This window comes from Ceratotherium simum, chromosome 14, assembly GCF_057802395.1.
Source record: "Ceratotherium simum simum isolate JZ-2026a chromosome 14, ASM5780239v1, whole genome shotgun sequence".
Lineage (NCBI taxonomy): Eukaryota > Metazoa > Chordata > Mammalia > Perissodactyla > Rhinocerotidae > Ceratotherium > Ceratotherium simum.
In genome coordinates this window covers 56,224,428-56,243,670 of record NC_141913.1, presented here as the reverse complement: position 1 = coordinate 56,243,670, position 19,243 = coordinate 56,224,428, and the positions used below count along the sequence as shown (strand labels likewise).

Sequence of the window (19,243 nt, the reverse complement as noted above, 5' to 3'; positions counted from 1 at the left end):
GACAGACTCACTCTGAATCCTTGTCTTTGCACGTACTGTTTTCTCTGGCAGGAATTCCCTTACCCCATTTCTCTGCCTGGCAAACAAACTCCTACTTAACCTTCAAGATCCAACTCAAATGTCACTATTCTCTATTTCACCTACACACAGGCAGAGGCAGCCAGGTCCTAAGACTGTTACAAAGAAAGTTAAGGTCAGGTCCTCAATCCACCACTTACTAGCTGCTGTGACCTTGGGTGAGGCACTTGTCTGATTTTAAGTTCCCTGTTTGTGCAAAATAGGAATGGGAATACCCCCTTGACATCTCTTTCCCAGGGAAACTGAAAAGATCAGTGAGATAAAATGCTGTCTCAAATGCAAATCATTCTACAAATTTAATTTTGGTGGTGGTGTTACCATTGCTTAGAATTTCTTTCTGTTTGTTCAGAGGGATCACAGAGCAAGATGCAAATATCAACTTTGGTGGATTCAAATACTAATTCACACCCCCCTCCCCCCTTTTTTTCTTTCTTTCTACAGTCTCCCTTTTTCTCTTCTGTTCACTTATTTCCTTTTTCCCGTCTCTTTCCCTTTGTGGCTTGCTTGGTTTTATTGAATTTAGGTATCCAAAGACACTGCTTGACTTTGCAGGTACATTTCACAGTTAAAGCGGCAAAGTCATTTAGTAATGGGGGCGGGGGAATTCTAACAAAACAAAACTCTGCATTCTAAATTGTAAAGTTCTGAGAGCCGAGAACTCAGATTGGCAGGGTCATAAATGAATCCCTCGCAGAACGAGGACGCAGCGCTGCGTTAGGCCTCTGCAGCCCGCGCCAGAGCCCGCGCTTGGACACCGGAACCCCAGGCAGGCGGGCGCGGTGGCGGGTCCGGAATTCCGGGAGGGGAGCACGAATGGATAAAGACTACAACTCCCGACATGCCCCGCGGCCAAAGGAGGTTCTACCCCTCGTTGTCTCCTCGTTCCTTCCGGTTCTTACAACAGAGACTGCTGTCTAGGAACTGCGTGGTAGTAACTACAGAGAGACTGAAAGCTTCTCCCGCGGCGCGGCGGCTGAGAACAGCTCACGGAATGCTTCTGCCTCGTCAGGTCGTTCGCTGCAGCGTTGCGGAACCCGCCGTGTGACGGGCCGGGCTTCCGGGGGGACATTAATTGTGGCCGGACGCAGTGGCGCGGCAGTTTAATTCTCCGGCGGCGGCTGACGGTGCGGGCGAGATGGTCGTGACGGGGCTCATCAGGAAACTCGGTAACAGTCTGAGGTGCCCGTCGCCCGAGGCGACCTCCTGTCGTGGCCGCTGGCTGCGAAAGGCCGTGTCTCGTTTCCGAGGCCGGGCCACCCCGCGACGGCCCCGTCTCCCGTCCAGGGGGGCAGCCCCCGGGGACGCGGCTCGGACTTGGTGTCAAGCGCGCAGTTCTCGTCCCCAGTGCCCCGCGGCCCCCTGTGAAAATACGGGTTCATCTCCTCCTCGGCGCGCCGCCCCGCGTCAGTCGCCCGGTGTTGGGGGGTTCCCGGTGGGCGTCCCGGTGGAGGGAGGTAGCTGTGCTCTGCTGCTCTGACAGGTCACCCGCTGGCCGAGATCCGGGCGCGCGCGCTCCGGAGCCTGCTCTGCAAGGTGGAGCACAGCCTGGTCTGCGGCGCCGACCTCGCCCCCGAGCGGCTGCTGTGTCTGCACCTGCTGCGGTGGTTCAGCTTCCCGGCCGTCCCCATGAAGGAAGAGGCTCTGAGCCTGTTGAGTAGGCTGGTGAAGGTAGGCGCATTCTGAAACAAAGTTATCAGACCAGTGAGTGTTTCTTAGTCACTGAGTTGTAGCCTTTGTTGAAAGTTAAACAATTTTTTTTTAAACAACTGGAAATGTTGAATTTTAATTTATCTGAGTAGGTAGTGCTCATCTTCCTTTTCTCTTACTTGTGATATTGAATCTCGCGTTGTCTCTCCTGTGCTCTGAAGTAACACAGGACTCCCGAGTGCTGGTATGTTCTGATTTTTGGAAACATCTGTAGAGGTTAATGTTTGTCATTCTGTTTTGGCTTATGTGCTGTTATTTACATGTTAAAAATTAGATGTGTCTGTATGAAAGAGAATGCATTTAAAGATAACGTTAACAGCCCGTGGTTAATACATAGCAGCAGTGTGTTAAATTGCTTTTCCCATATCTGCTTTTCAGATTTATGTTCCTCTGCCTTTCTGCAGAGTAGTTAGTTGTCAGGGTCAAATGTCAAAGTGCAGGTTTAACCTTGCAAAACTGTAGATCACTGTGCAGTTGGAGGGGATTCTTGTTACTTTGGCATCCTTTGACCGGTTGGAGGTGGGAGAAGGTAGAGTGAGTGTCAGAGGGAAGAAGTAATCCATTTAATAAATAAAAGTAGGAATTGATAGTGTGCATTTCTCATAATCAGTGTCTGGACTTTTCTCTCGTAAGTGTTATCAGATGTTTTATGTATGTCTCTATAAATCTGTGTCCTCTTCATGGAAGTTCTTTACTTTGGGGTATATCAATGGAAGATTTATTTTTTAACAAAGAACATCTGGTATACCAAAAATAATTGGATGTTTTGACTGTGGTAAGATAATGTCTAGAGATTTTGTTATTTATCGTTATTCTCAAGGCGCTCCTGTTCTTTCAGTATCCCCCAGCGGTCCAGCATTTGGTTGATCTTGGTGCAGTCGAATTCTTATCTAAACTTCGTTCTAACGTGGAGCCAAATCTACAGGCTGAAATTGATGGCATTTTGGATGGACTTTTTATTCTTCCTTCAGAAGTTCCTGCGCTGTATTCTGCATCTTACCAAACCGATCAAACTGGTAACTCTCTGGAATCAATCTGATGCATTCTGTTAAAATATAAATATGTTGGTTCTAATGGTTAATGCTAAGGAAAGGGACCTTAGATTATAAAAAAAAAGATTCCTCCCCTACCCCCACCCCCCAACTTGTTTTTCTTGTGTTAACTTAGGTGAGCTTGACCTTTCTTCCCCTCCTCTATTGTTATTCAGAGGAGGAAACTTTTGTATTTATTGCTTTTTTGGTAAGGGGCCTAAAAGACGCCCTTGATTCTCTTTTTGTGAGACTAGTTTGACAGATAATTTCTTTCTTTCTTTTTTTTTTTTTTGTAAGGAAGATCGGCCCTGAGCTAACATCTGCCAATCCTCCTCTTTTTGCTGAGGAAGACTGGCCCTGGGCTAACATCTGTGCCCATCTTCCTCCACTTTATATGGGATGCCGCCACAGCATGGCCTGACAAGTGGTGTCTCAGTGCGCGCCTGGGTCTGAACCGGCGAACCCCGGGCCGCCGCAGCGGAACGCGTGCACTCAACCGCTTGCGCCACCGGCCGGCCCCGACAGATGATTTCTTTAACGATAACAACAAATTTTCATTGAGCCCTCATCACTGTGCCACACACTGTTCTAAATGTTTCGTACTTGCGTTTTGGACTGTGTTCTTCATGTAGGGGTGTGATGATACCTGCCCTACCTCCTGATTTTGTTGTGGGGGCCAATCAAAATGGGCTACACAGGGTCTACTGCTTAAAGTCAGAGTCAGAGACATGGATTTAAGTCCCAGTTCTGCCACCAGTTGTGTGACCTTGGCTAAGGTCCTTCACCCCTCCAGGCTTTAGTTTTCTCATCCAAAAATTGGGACAATAAGAGAACATCTTATAGAAGCATTGTAAGGATTAAATGAGACAATGCCTGTGAAGTGCTCAGCATAGGGCCTGGCATACGTTAAGCATAGAATTGTTGTATTCTTGTTATTTAACACCCGGTATAGTGCCTTGCACGTGGAAGGTGTTTGAATTAATTTGGAGAAAGAAAAACGCTGATGAAATTTATGTGAGCAAGTGGTAAGAGTGTAGAAAGCCATGTGTTTGCTTGCTTAATATCAGACCATATTTTTCTCTACACCAATGCTGTGCTGCTGCTGCGACTATGTTACTGCTGTTAATAAGAACAACTATAGCAGCTGCCCTTTACTGAGTTCTTGTGTGATTGTGATTTTTAACAATGTATTTTACAATTCTGTCTAAGCTGTAACAAATAAAGTAGAATCTTAAATCCTGAATTTTCAATCTAGTTTCTGGCAGGTGAGATTAGCGGTATAGGCTAGGGCTAATTTTTAGTTACCTCTATTAATATTAGGAACTACTGGCATGAAAAATTCAAATTATAAAGTTGCAAAATTTAGTTTTAGCCTTTTCCTCCTCCTTGTTGCATCTGAACTGCTAAGTATGGAATCACCTGCGACTGGAAATTGTCAGAGGTGTTGAAAGAGAGTCTTGACTCCTTTCTTTTTGACAACTTTTTTTTTAAAGTTGTTAATGAAAGTTGAAGTGATCAGACGCTATGTAATTGGAGTCAAAGGGAGGAGGGAGGTGGACCAAGAAGCGGAGATGGACGGTCCTGGAATACAGACTTTGTAACGAGTTCTTTATGTACACTGTGGATGTTTTCATTCTAACAAATGATTGTGTTCACTTAATAGTAGAAGAGAGAGGGGGGAAAAACCCTTAATTTGAAATTGGTTCAGCATTTACATTTTTTTTCTCTTTAGAAACGCAAACTATTCAGAGAAACAAAACTGGGTTATTTTTCTAGTTTTTGAAATGATTCAAAAACTTAAGAGGGGCTGGCCCTGTGGCCTAGTGGTTAAGTTCGGTACACTCCGCTTCAGGGACCCAGGTTCGGTTCCTGGGAGTAGACCTACACCACTCGTTGGCGGCCGTGGGTGGTGACCCACATACAAAATAGGGGAAGATTGGCATGGATGTTAGCTCAGGGCGAATCTTCCTCAGCAAAAAAACAAAACAAAACAAAACAAAAAAACCCAACTTAGAAAACATTAATATTTGATGAGTGAGTTTCAGTTTGAGCAAATATCAGGTCAATAATACAGTAATATATATTTTCTTTTCAGAATTGCCACAACCTGAAATCTTAAAAGGATATTTTCCTCAAGACAAAAGTAATTTCCAGCAGATAGAAGTGCCTCCACGACCAATGGGTGTGTATATGTAGGAAGGTAGATCTGTTGACCTGGTAAATTAGAAATTACTGTACTTTTCCTCATTGTTGTGAAGACATATTGTCAAACTTGAATGTTAAGCATTGAATGGAATGTTTCAGTTGCCTCAATTAGTTTATGACATAGAGTCTAAATGGTAAGACTTGCTGTTATTCTGACTGCGTTGGAGCAGCTCTGTAGGTGGTGGTGATGGTGGCAATAGTGCTTAGTGCTTATTGAACACAGAGCCTGTCAGGAGCTGTGCCCTGCGCTATACACGTGTCAGCTCATTTGTTCTCCAGGTCACTGAGTGGTACTGTCCATCCGGTGACTCAAGCCAATACTCGGGATCGTCTTCATTTCCTCGTTTGTCTTTATCCCAACACCAGTTGATTAGAGAGTTCTGATTTAGACCCTCTCCCTGGAATCTCATCCAGGTCTTTTGATCTCTGGCTGTGTCTGGTTTCTGCTCACATGCCACCTCCTAAAAGAGACCTTCCTGAGGACTCTAGCCAGTGGTCACTTTCCATCTGTTTTCTTCCTAACACATATCGTGATCTGAAATTATGTGTTGATTTACTTCTTGTTTGTCTTTCTCATTATAAGTTAAATGATAGCTGCAAACACGACTTTATCCCCAGTGTGTGAAACAATGCCAAAAATGTGTTAGGCACTCAGTTACATTCTTCAAATGAATGAATGAGTCCTCACGGAGTCCATGAGATTGATTTTATTAGTATCCCCATTGTACTGATGAGGACACTGAGCCTTATAAAGGACAAAAGCTTTGTCCTAGGTGATGCAGTTAGGGAATGGTTAAGTAAGCATGTACTTTACTTTTTTTTGCCTGTGTAGTTGAGATGAAAAAGTTGTGTCCAAGGGTACATCTGCTGATGTCAAGTATTCAAATTAACTCTATGGGGAAGCCCTCTGTTATTAAAAAGCTTTTGTAGAAACGTTCAGTTTGAATAACAGCATAAGAAAAAAACAGAAAACTTGTTCACCTGTTAAAATACTTTAACTTTCTGGAAAAGTTTCGGTAGGCTTGTAAGGATCTTTGGTTTTGAGACGAAATGGTAGTTTTTTGTCTTTGTGGCTGAGAGGCTTAACTGAGTGACAGTGAGAGACGTCAGAAGGAAGTGAGTGTCTCCAGGGCTGGTAACAATGGGTCTTATGGTGTAGCTGTTGAAAAGCTTAAGGGTGATTGAGATGGTAATGCTTTTTCACGTGAGTGGCAGTTTGGGGATTGATGGCGTGGCTCATTTTGGACACATCTTTATGTGTGCAGTGTAAGCCTGTCCTTCCCTCCACCCACCTCCTGCCTTTCTCTTAGAAAGGAAACCCTGCTTTTGTGTTAGCACTTTTGAAAGAAGCAACTGTGCTGTGTTTGGTAATTTAACAATACTGTTATCTGAATTTAATCATCCCATGCTCTTTTGAAAGCATTTGACAGAAAGACTATTTGCCATTTGGAAGGGTTTATGTGGCTACTACTTCTCACTGTTGTCGCCTTAACTTGTGCAATATAAGATCTGTTAAAAAATAATTTGAGCAGGGGTAGTTTAAAATTGTGTTGGTTTCTTGGATTTCTTTTAATCTTGTTTGAGCGCTGATATTTGATCTTCAACCTTATGGTCTTCAAGTTATCTTCAAAGAGGTTTAAACATCTAACACCATATAGGATATTTGAACATGACTAATTAAATATAGTAGATGATTATGTTTATATCATTTTTAATTTCTACACTTAAAGATCTTCTCCAAATGCCAGTTCCTTTTATGTTAAATTTAAGCTCTCTGTTCTGGTCAACCACAGGGTAAAATAGAAAGTTTAATTGAAACTCTAAATGTCATTCGATACTGGTTTGTGTTTAATGCTCTTATAATAATAATAATATATTAGTTCCGTTTAAATTATGAAAAGAGAGCTCTGTTAGTTGTCTTGTGAGGGAACAAAATTGCAGTTGACCTTGCTTGGTAGCGTGAGATGGAACTTTATTTGGGGACTTGTTTTAAAAGGAAAGCTTTGCTCTTAAATTTGTGAATCTGTCAACTTGGGCTTCTTTGATGCCTTCAGTTTTGCTGTTCCATTAACAGTGAATCAGACTGTCAAGTGCTTGAGGTTTTCCACGTTCCCTTGGCTGCCCCTGACTACCACCGACAGACACGTTCTCTCCTCTAATGAAAGGTACGGTCCCTGGGGTGTTGCTGGTATTTCGGTTCATTTATGGCCATCAAGTCTGATAGTTATTGCTATACATTTTCACCAGGAAGAAAGATACTGTGTAGCTATGAAAGGTGGTAATGGGAATATGTGAATGATTTTCAATATTTTAAAAAGCGTGCCAGAAAATTCCTGTTTACCTTTAATCAGGCTACACATCAGGTGTCTTTTTGCGGTTGGAATCTTGTGTACTCCTTGGTGATATGGGTCGTCTCTTACTGACCAGAGTCTCTGATTGGCCATTGCTTATACCCTTGGTTAATAAAAATGGAAAAATCAAACATAAATGCAGTCTTTTTTAGCAAACAGTATATTTCAAAACATGGATTCCATGTTTTCTTCTCTGTTAGGAGAAGGTTGGGGACCACTGATCTAATCTTGTGTGATGGATGTTAGTTGGTTGTTATTCCCAACCAAGTAGACAACTATATAGAAGTTTGGAGAATGTTTTAAAGTCTAGTTTCTCTTTTTTGCTGAAACTTTAATTTCAGTGAATGCCACAACAATGAGTTGTCAGTCTTTTTTTGGTAAGAATATGAAAAATAGGGGCCAGCCTGGTGGCGCAAGTGGTTAAGTGCATGTGCTCCGCTGCAGTGGCCCGGGGTTTGCCAGTTCGGATCCCGGGTGTGCAGCGATGCACCGCTTGTCAAGCCATGCTGTGGCAGCGTCCCATGTAAAGTGGAGGAAGATGGGCATGGATGTTAGCCCAGGGCCAGTCTTCCTCAGCAAAAAGAGGAGGATTGGCAGATGTTAGCTCAGGGCTGATCTTCCTCACACACAAAAAAAAAGAATGTGAAAAATAAAGACCAACTTGCTAGAGTTAGGGCCAGATACAGGTGCATGATATTAAATGGTTTTTACTGATGGCGCTTGTCCGGCATCAGTAAATTCTCTTGGAATAGCGTGTTGAGGAGGTAGAGCACACATGGGAAAGGAGCGAGGGGTTGTTTTGATGTGTCAGTTCTCAGTCAGTCCCTAAGGAGGAGATGTGGTATCTAGTACCTGCCTGTGGGTGGTGAATGGTGGACTGGAGCTGGGCTGAGAGAGAGGGTTTGTTTTCTTGGGGTGGAAGTGAACAACTGCTACATCCTAGGAGGGCAAATATTGTCTGAAAAGTTCAGGGGGTCCTCTGTATAGGATAAGAGGGGAGTCCCAGCTTGATTCACCTAGAGTAGAGAAGACCAATAAGGAATCTGATTCCTGGAATTTAACTCTATACTTACTACTCTTTTTTCTGTCTTATTTCCTAATTCATTCAGCAGATTTCATTGAGTTCTGTGCCCTTTGACTTCATTGATCTCATTTTGTAGCCTTGGGATGGTCTCTGGGCGTACAGTGGCAGATTCTCTGTAGTCGCTGCTCTTGAGGAGGGTCTGGTGGGAGATGCAAGGTCAACACGCAATTACCATAGCGCAAAATAGAGGCGTGTGGCAGAAGCACCTGCCCCAGAGTTGTTTATTGATTAGGGAAAAGATCTAGGAAGGCTTCCCAGGGGAAGTGATATCTCAGCTGAGACCTGAAGGATTGTGATAGAGTCATTATGCTACAAGGTTACTCAGAATCTGGTACAAGTAAACTCTTTTTAAAAATAAATAATACTATATTTTGTAGCTCTTTAAGAAGTAGTAACCACATTTTAATCTGGAACACCTGTGAACTATTGAAGGATGTTATCATGCAAGATTTTCCTGCTGAGATTTTCCTTCAAAGGCCAAAAATTGTTCAGGTGCGTATCCTCTGTAATTGTTTTACATTTTGAAATAGAGAACTTTTTGCAGTGAAACAAATTTTGCCAAGTAGGAGTCCTTGGAAAAGAAATTTGCACTACCGTTTTTGGAAAATGAAATTTTTGGGGGTGGCCCAGTGGTGTAGTGGTTAAGTTTGTGTGCTCTGCTTCAGCGGCCTGGGGTTTACAGGTTTGGATCCTGGGCACAGATCTGTGTACTGCTCATCAGGCGATGCTGTGGCGGCGTCCCATATACGAAATAGAGGAAGATGGGCGCAGACGTTAGCTCAGGGCCAATCCTCCTCACCAAAAAAAAAAAAAACAACGAAATATTTGGTTATTTAAATCGGTTGTCTTTTAACTTATTTGGATAGTGGTAGTTCTTCTGGTAGGAGGTAGTCTTATTTGACACATGCAGTCCAATTTGACCACCTTGAATTTACCATTTATGGGTCATCCAAACGAGAGAGAGACTTTGGAAATTGAGGTTGGGCAGCAGGAACCCTTCTTAACAGTAAGAATAGCATCACTTTTTGAGTATCGGGTACGTGTAAGGCGCAGTGCTAGATGCTGTGGAAATATGGTCGTAATGAGCCATATAGATGGATTCTTTGCAATCTAGTCTGTTGCTTACCTAGTAGAGAGATTGGGATCCAGGGTCGGGATTGTGGCATGTCCATAGCATCTCACAATGCCTCAGCACCCTCACTCCGCACCCTTGCTCCACAGTCACAGGGCTGAAATGGAGGCCAGCGAATGGCCACGGTGAATACACACTGCTGCAGCTGTCAGATGATGGCCGAGGAAGAGCTGTTGACCAAGATGTGGCAACACGATTTAGCTGTTAGAGATGAAAAGGCCTGCTGTGATTTTTAAAAAGTACTGTGTAACTTAATGTTCTGAATGGGGAATAATTCCTGTGTTCTCTCAGAATAGGTGCTCAACTAATAGATTTTAGGTAAAAGAAACACTATTTAAATTTTATCATCTTATTTTGACTCATCTTGCATTATGCTGTCATTTTTGCCCATTTCTGTTTCTTATGTCTTATAGATATTTGGCAGCTTATTTTATTTCTTTTAGTTGTTCGTTGAACCTCACTGAAGCTCCACATCCTTCTTTGAAGTCGAGTGCTCTGTTCCCGTGACGATTTCATTTCCTCTTTGTTTCAGAGCCTTTTATCTCTGTTGAAGCTGGCCTTTGGAGGAGATGGGAAACATCGCCTGGCGTTACAGTCGGTGTCCTGCCTGCAGCAGCTGTGCACGTATTTAAGAAACAGACTTAACTTTCACCGAGATCCGGGTTTTTTCTCTAATAAACAAGGTATTTACATTGATTTGTTCATTAGTCACTGGCAGTACTTGTAGATTCTTCTGAGAACTCCCTATTATGCTTTCTGTTAGGGCTTACTGTGTATACATTTTCACAACATAAACTCCCTACTCCTAAACGTAGTCAAATTATCATCTTTGAAAACAAACTGTGTGAATGACAGAACCACTCATGATCTCATCCCCTTCTTTTTTTGATAAGAGACATTAGCAAGGTGTTTTTATTTTTCTCCCATACATAAAGAGTATTTTTGGGAGTTAGGGACTAGGATTCTGAGTCCAGCTATTCATGTGGGTATTTTAGCAAGTTACAGGTTGTGTTAATAAATTGTTTGGTTTGAAAAATACCTATTTGTATTTTATGAAAACATTTTTATGCAGCTCATGATGTAGTCATAGTATTATGTGATAGTAGTGCCAGACTTTTCAGGGGAAAAGCACCACCTAGTGGCCGAATAGAGTACTAGGCTGGCCTTGTCAAAATGGTATTTACAACTTAAGATTTCTGTGCACTTATACGACATGCATTGAATATTAAATTATAGTGATTTGTCATCGTGCTTCACAGTTAATCCCTGTTTTGTTGAGAGTTTCACTGACCCTCTGCTACTTGAATATTTGTGCCTTACATTAGCTTTATTATAGATCTCAGAGGGTCTGGGGTTTCCTCATTAACATTCTTGAGATACAGCCTTTTGCAAATGACTGATAACAGACCTTTTGGGTACCCCATATTTCATCAGAAAAAAAATTATAATGTTGATAAAAATAGTTGATATTTCTGAAGATTTATTCATGTATTAAATAAATATTTATTTATCATCTACTGTATGCTAACTGTTATTCTAGTCCCTGGTGGGTATAACATTGAATGAAACAGAGAAGGCCCCAGCCTTCATGAGGTTATATTTTAGAAGGATGGGGACAGGTAGTAAACAAACAGGTTTGTTTCAGATAAGAGGTGCTTGAAGGGGATAAGAAGGGTGATGTGACAGAGCGTCACCAGGGAAGTGCTGCTTACTTGGATAGGATGGTCAGGGAAAGCCTCTCAGAGGAGGAGACCTGGAGGGTGAGAAGGAACCATCCACTTGAAGAGCTGCAGGAAGAGTATTCCAGAAGGTCAGAGCCTCAGCAATGAGGGCGACGTGCTTGAGGAGGAGAAATCAGGCCGGTGTGAGTGGAGTGTGGTAAACCGGGGGTGGGGGTGGGGGTGGGGAGGGCAGAGGGGAGTGAAGTGAGGTCAGAGAGCTAGCCAGGGGCTGGAGTGTATTGGTACTTGTAGATCTCGGTAAGGATTTTATATTTTCTTTGAAGAGCAGTGAGAAGCTCTTGCAGAGGTTTTTTTCCTCTGCACACGCCTTTATTCTACCTAATTCTTTAAAAAAAATTATGGTAAAATAAATGTAACATAAAATATGCCATTATAACCATTCTGAAATGTGCAGTTTGGGGGCATTAATTACATTCACACTGTTGTGCAGTGATCACCGTGATCTGTTCTCAAACCTTTTTCATCACCCTAAACAGAAGTTCTGTAACCATTAAGCAGTGCTCCGCATTTCCCCTTCCCCCTGGAGCCCCCGGTTGCCTCTAATCTACTTTCTGTCTCTAAATTTTTCTCTTCTAGGTACTGCATACAAGTGGAATCATACAATATTTGTCCTTTCGTGTCTGGCTTTTCACTTAGCATAATGTTTTCAAGGTTCATCCATGTTGTAGTGTGTGTCAGAACCTCATTCCTTCTTATGGATGAATAATATTCCATTATGTGTATATATCACACTTTGTTTATTCATTCATCTGTTGATGGACATGTGAGTTGTTCCCACCTTTTGGCTAATGTGATTAATGCTTCAGTGAACATTGGCATATCTGTTTGAGCCCCTGTTTTCAGTTCTGTTGGCTGTATACCTAGGAGTGGAATTGCTGGGTCATATGTTAATTCTATGTTTAGCTTTTTGAGGAACCACTAAACTGTTTTCCCTAGTGGCTGCACCATTTTACATTCCCACCAGCAATGTATGAGGCTTCAAATTTCTCCACATCCTCGCCAACACTTGTTATTTTCCTTTTTTAAAAAGTTCTAGTAGGTGTGAAGTGATATCTCACTGTGGTTTTGATTTGTGTTTCCCTGAAGACTACTGATTAATGACTAGCGATTCCCTAGTGACTTTTCATGTACTTATTGGCCATTCGTGTATTTTGTTTGGAGAAATGTCTTTTGAAGTCCTTTGCCCATTTTTAAATTGGGGTTTTTTTATTGTTGAGTTTTAGGAGTTCTTTATATATCCTGGATATTAAATCTTCATCAGATATATGATTTGCAAATATTTTCTTCCATTCTGTAGGTTGTCACTTTCTTGATAATGTCCTTTGATGCACAAAAGTTTTTAATTTTGAAGTCCATTTTAACTGTGTTTTCTTTGGTTGTGCTTTTGTTGTCATCTAAGAATCCATTTCCAAATCCAAGGTTATAAAGATTTACCCCTACAATTTCTGCTGAAGAGATTTATGATTTTAGCTCTCATATTTAGGTTGTTGATCCATTTTCAGTTAATTTTTGCAAATTATTTGGGGTAGGATTTCTTGGAGAGTTTTAAGCAGGGGAGTGCATGATCTGGTATTCTGCTTTCGCAGTCTCTGATGTTGTAAGTGAATAATGTTGGCTAGAAAGTTCCATATAATCAGGTCAGTTAGATGTAAACCTAAATGTGCTAAGTGAATATTTGGAGAAAAGGTTGACCTTTACTTTTATTTTTACCCTTAGAGAAGCATTTCTACTATCCTAATTTTATTAATGTTTTTTTTGAAGAATGACACATAAATACTACATAATCAGTAATCTGTCTCTACTAAGGGATAATTTTATTCTTTTTTTTTTCCAGATACAGTTTCCCAAAATTCTTCTTTGTCGTATTGTCCTGACGTAAGAGTTACTCATCATTCCCAGAATCCTTCTCCGGGAAGCAGCAGCCCCCGGCCTTCTGTGGTTGGGCGCACAGGCCAGCGACCCAGAGGAGATGGCCAGGATTGGGATGCAGTGTCTTCCAGGTGACTGTAGAAAAAGCAGGTTAACTTGTGTGTGTTTCAGTTTCAGAGGGCTTCATTATTTTTCTCTGTCTTCTCTTTTGAAACATTAGCACAAGTGTGGACTTTCTGTTAAACCAGTGGCTTTCATGCTTTTTGACCATGACCCACAGGAGGAAATAAGTATTACATTGCAATTCAGTGTTCAGTATACAGATCTATACTCTGTGTATGTGTGCCTGAGTGTGTGCCTCTGTGTGTGTGTATGTGTGCCTGTGTGTGTGTCCACCAAAACAAAATGTTCACAAAATAGTACTCTAATTCCATGTGCTACACAGTGAACTGTATTTTCTGTTTCTTTCATTGAAACAAGAGTGATGATTCTGACCGACTAAATTGTTTTTACCAGCCACAAATGAAATGTGATCTAGTTCAAAAACATAGGTTTAAGTGATAGATACATTTTGATAATATTTAAAACCCATTTTTGTAAGTCTAATCATAATGTAAATGCATCAGTGTTTACTATTAAAGGGAATAATTGGAGAATTTATAAAACAAAGACTCCTTCAGTGTGCACAATGTATGGTATCTTACTTATTTGTGTAAATACAGACTTTTATTCTGAGTTTTCTTAAAGGGATTGGCATGGTATTTGTATTTTACCTCATCCTTAGGCTACAAGCATCTTACAAACCTATTAGCTTCTTGTTTAGTGTCATTCTGATAAATGCTCAGTGAGGTGAACACTAGTCTGCTGGCTGGATTATTGTCTCATGACACTGCTGCTGCAAGCTAGCACTGCCTCGTGCTGGCTCTGTGCTTGCTGTCAGCCAAGTGCTGTCCATGCTTTGTCTCCTTTAGTCGTCCTGCTAACGGTCCGTTAATAGGATCGGTATTATTATTATCATCATCATTTTACAGAAAACCCTGAGGTTCCGAGAGGCTGCGAGCCTAACCCCAGTTTATACAGTTGGTACAGCGCAGGGCAGGGGTTTGACAGTGTGATGTGAGAGCCTGTGCTCCTGATCCTTACATGGCAGCTGGTGGTACTCAGGCATGGTTTTCCTCTCCACTCTTATAAAGCCTTTCCACCTCCTTCTCGAAGCGGTGTCTAGTGTGCTGTGAGCTTATGAATTTTCACTCCTGAGTGAACATCTTCCTCATGGGGCCTTTCAGAGTTTGAGAGAAGCCCGGCTCATTTCCATGTTTTGGGATGCTTGGTATATTGAAATTGAAGAAATGACAAAATGTATTAAATTTTGGGAGTTATACGTGTTTCAGTAGCATTAGTGCATCTCTGTGATTCAGCTTCAATTGTGGATCACATCAAAAGTCAAAATTTTGAGGTTCTTTGTAAACGTGAGGCTCAAGCCTTCCTCTAGCGCTGTTATCCCCACCCCACCACTTCACATCCAAGGTAAGAATTTTTTTGTGGAGAAAGCCAAGAAAGATGGGATGTTCTATTTTTTGGTGTGTTTTCAAAATCATTCTGTGATGTTGAATGTACTAATTAAAGTAATCCATTTCTCATCATATTTTTCTGGCATTCTTTACTTGCTAACGTTGGCTTACTTAGAACATTTGGTGAAAATCACAAAAACCTAGGAAACTATATGAGCTATTTAGTTTTGCCTTTATCAGTTGATTATAGAACTTTGCTCTGAATCTGCTTGCTTTCCTTTAGAAATGAAGGTTATCAGTGCTCAAGTTGATTGCTACTATAGGACTGTTGACAGATTTCGAGAACATCAATTTGAAAAGCAAAATATAAATGCGTTTTTGGTTTCATTTACAATTTTGAGCCATCTTTATGGAATTTAATCTCATAAATTTGTCGAGGTTTCTACAGATCTGACCAGAATTGTTGCAGGAAGCAGTACAATTGTGTCTGTGAGGTTTCTGATATGTTAGGCAGCAGCTATGCAGTAAATCTGTTTGTGAGCTGTTTCCATATTCAGGGATTCCCATCTGTCTGTTTTTCAGTGGAAGTAGCAGTCATGCTCACGTGAACTCCAGGATGTCTGTGCATTCACCTTTGGGGACAGCGCACGTGGATCTGCCCGAGCTGCCAGCTGAAGACGCCGTGGAGCTGCAGTTCCAGCAGCTCAGTCTCCCCCAGTTCTGTGTCTCCCTTCTGGAATCAGCAGTTCCTCTCTTAAGAACAGGTTAGTTGTTTTTGAAGTCATAGTTCTTTTTATATAATTGTGTTTGTTTTGTCTGTTTTCTAGGACTCTTATTTTTCTTGTTTTCACCTTCTATCTATTTAGGACCTTTAGAATCTGTATTTACTTATCTTTTGGGGTACAAATTCCTAAGAACTTAATAAGATCTTTATTATCTCTTAATTAAACATGGATACCATGGAGCACTGTTCAGATGGAGTATCCTCTTTCATTTATGGCTTTTTATTGCACAGGCTTGCACTTCTAAAATGGCTACTTTACATGTGAGCACTGGGAAACCAGTGCAACTGGAGAAGTGAGAGCAGGTGGAGCAGCACGACAGATCACAATAAAGAATTCTTTGGCTCTTGCTCTGTAGAAACTTTCTGAATTGCTCTCAGTTTCATTCTCCCACTCAGTTCTTACTTAAGCTGTGAAACGTTAAAAACAAAAACAAACCCCAAACTGGATTCTTACCTTTGCGGGAATTTCTTTTTCTTAAATAAAAAAACCGAAAAACAACTCAAACATTCTTGAGTTACATTTTCTGTCAAATGTGCTAGGTAAGTTTGTAAAGATATACTGAAATATACACTGGAATGTAGTTGTCATTTTAGTGAAGAGTGATAAGGACCGTAACAATATGACTGATGTCCACCCGTGTAGTAATCAAACAGCAGTTACCGTGTGTTGAGCTCCTGCTGTGCTCGGCTGTCCTCCTGGGGTTTGTGTGCATCATTTCATGCACTCCGCGCACCATCCCATCTTATCCTTCCGTCAGTGGTAGCTACTGCTTTTATCCTCATTTTACAAATGAGGAAACTGAGGTTTAGAGTGGTTTAGAAGCTTATCCAAAGTCAAACAGTGAAGAACAGAGACTTGAAGCAAGGTTCTTCCAAAGCCAATGTCCATGCTCTTAAGCACTTAGCATTTTCCGATGTAAAGAAAGATTTGGAAACAATAATGATTTTTATTCTCTAAATCTGTACGTCTTCAGTAGTTGATAAACTTGTTAAGATATAAATACAAGATACATGAGTTTTACATTTTTTGGTTTATATTGTATGAGTAAAAAATATATCCCAAACTAATGATTCTTTAAGTCCTGTGGCTATTTTTTGCCTGCTTGGAAGTGCTGAGGAGGAAAGCAGGAGGTAGGTATACGTTTGGGAAGCATTAAAAATTTTTTTATCCTGAGGAAAACTGTGTGCCCTAACTTCTCCTTGACTGAATAACTCTGCTTGCAGGCGTTAGGAGTACATATTAATTCATGAACTAGTAATGTGAAATGAGGGAAGATCTGACCTTTGGCATCGTAATGTATTTATGTTTGTCTGCATGGTATACTGAGAAGAACAGTTTTAGGTTTAATGATTTTGCATTTAACCTTTTCTTAATTTGCTATAAAAAGTCAGATTGATAATTATAAAGCTGTATCTTGGTACATAAAATTTTCTAAATGTTCTCTTGCTCTTTTGTGGTAAATTATTGCATAATTTGTAATTGTTCAGTATCATAAGAGATTTCCGAGAGAACTTGCTCCAGCTGTTCTAATGAAACAATTAATCTAGACACTTATGAACTGGTAGTTTGTTTTACTTTTATTCATTAGGAACTGCCCTTGGTTTGTGGGACAGGAGAGTCTTGATTGAATGTTAACCTCACTTAGAATTATGGGTAGTGGAATTCCTTTGTGATTCTGTCTCTGTAGAGATAGGAGATTGCTTTGGTGGGTGTAATTCTGACAGCACAGTTTCTTTGGAATTTTTTTAGATTTAAGATGACTGTAGGCTTGAGAACCTATTTCAGATGGAATTCTTCAAAGTTTTCTTGAGCAAATGCCAGCATGGACATTTATTCCTTTAGTTATTCTAGTCCAAGCTTAGCTTCCCAGGCAATTCCTATGTGGGAAAATACTAATTTATGATGAGGCTTAAAGCCTTCTAGTACTAAGAAGGAAATTATTAGAGTGCATTTTCTAAACTTATCTGGTGCTTTGTCATGTCTTACGTGTAACATGGATAACTCTGAATTTGAAAATTATTTTCATCTAGCACACAGTACGTAAGTTAGATTATTGCTGTTCTCTTCTTGAGTGTCTTTCCCACTTATGAGCACTTTTGATTTGTTGTAAACAGTATTGTGATCAGAGCAGAAGTCTTTAATGGTGGTTGTGGATTGTGACTTCCTTATTCATCTCCTTCAACAATTCTAAAAACATCAAAAAAAAAATAAAAAGAGAAACTAGGGAGTTGGGGGCAAACTAACTAGAGGATCAAGTAGTTTGATATTCAGCTATTTATTTGAAAGTGAACTTTTTTCCTTCTTTCTCTCCTAGGTAGTAGACACATGGTAATAAGAGTTCTGGAATTGCTTGCAGAGGATATGATACTCATTGGTGAAGCAATTTCAGCAGATATCTGGGATGACAGCAGCCTTTTTGCTATAGATATGGTGAGAATCAATGTTTTCCTTGGGATATGGGTAATATATTAGTATTTTACTTTATTTTGGTCCTTTTAAGCTGGGTTCATTATCTCAGTAGTCTTTGGAAGTTTTCGTTCTTTTAGACATGGTATGTCCCAGGCTTATTTTGTACATAGTCGGGAGCAGGCCATTTCTCCAGAGATTCTGGTTACTTTTAATGGGGGAATGTATATTGAGAGAAAAAACAGGCCATTAGAGCTGCTTATAGTTACCGTGATATCATTCTTTCCTTTCAGTAATAGAAGTAGGAAATGTGTATTTATGAAAAATTATGAGTTCATATTGCTATTTCTTTGATTTTAAACTTGTATTTCTTTGCTCATACTTGTACTGTTGCTCATAGAAAGTGTTCTTAGCAATATCAACATAATTACTTATTAGTTTTAATCTTCAGCATTGTTGTTAGTGCCATTGAGTCGATTCCAACTCCTGGCGACCCTGTGGACAGCAGAGTGGAATCCTGCCCCGTCTTTCTGCGCCATCCTGTCACCTTCCAGCTCTGTATCAGACAATGCTCCTTGCTGTTCATAGGGTTTTCATGACCAGTGTTTTGGAAGTTTGTGCCCAGGTCCTTCTTCCTAGTCTCTCTAGGCTGGAATCTCTGCTGATACCTGTCCACCATGGGTGACCCTGCTGGTATGTGAAATACCAGTGGCATAGCTTTCAGCATCCCAGCAACACGCAGCCACCACAGTCTGACAACTGACAGACGGTGATTTGGTTCCCTGACCAGGAAAGAAGCCGGGCTCAGCCGTGAGAGTGCTGAATCTTAACCACTAGACCTCCAGGGCTGGCTACCTTCAGCATATATTAAGTAATTTCAGAATAGTAGTAGTAGTATCATTATGGTCAATAACTAATAAAGTTCAAGATTTCCCTGCAGTTCTTTTTTGACTTAGACTAAATCAATATACTGTGTCTTGAAGTCACTTGAAAGAATTCTTTTCTCTTACCAATTCAATTTACAGTTAGATTTGTTTCACTTTGTTTTCACTTTTGGGAATTGTTTTCTCTTCATAAAAATGTAACTTGGAGATGTCTCCTTGCCATCCTGTTCTCTGCTTTATTTTTTCCATTTTTATTTTAGTTTTTGCAAAGGAAAGCAAATAAGTATGTAGATTCTTATTTGCCCTCCACATCTTACATAAGAGGTGGTGTGTCATATACAGTTTTACACCTTGTTTTTACAACTTAGAAATACATCCTGTATGCCTGGAATAATAGGTATGGAGATTATTCCATGTCCATACATGGAGATCATCATTCTTTTTTATAGGCTACAAGT

The 19,243-nt window shown here is 40.7% G+C and overlaps 1 protein-coding gene across 3 annotated transcripts in view; it reads left to right on the top strand.

Moving 5' to 3' along the window:
• Positions 1-1,018: 1,018 nt before the first annotated feature.
• RTTN (rotatin) overlaps positions 1,019-19,243 on the top strand; it is a 160,209-nt gene continuing 141,984 nt past the window's right edge. For 2 of the 3 annotated variants that reach the window (XM_087439327.1, XM_087439329.1), the window contains exons 1-10: positions 1,019-1,244; positions 1,559-1,746; positions 2,606-2,801; positions 4,912-4,998; positions 7,096-7,186; positions 8,834-8,948; positions 10,121-10,271; positions 13,165-13,330; positions 15,293-15,474; positions 17,810-17,925. In XM_087439327.1, coding sequence (XP_087295453.1) covers positions 1,214-1,244; positions 1,559-1,746; positions 2,606-2,801; positions 4,912-4,998; positions 7,096-7,186; positions 8,834-8,948; positions 10,121-10,271; positions 13,165-13,330; positions 15,293-15,474; positions 17,810-17,925 — 1,323 coding nt within the window. In that variant the 5' untranslated portion in view covers positions 1,019-1,213. The remainder of the gene's footprint in view (positions 1,245-1,558; positions 1,747-2,605; positions 2,802-4,911; positions 4,999-7,095; positions 7,187-8,833; positions 8,949-10,120; positions 10,272-13,164; positions 13,331-15,292; positions 15,475-17,809; positions 17,926-19,243) is intronic. The other variant, XM_087439328.1, reaches the window with a different exon arrangement.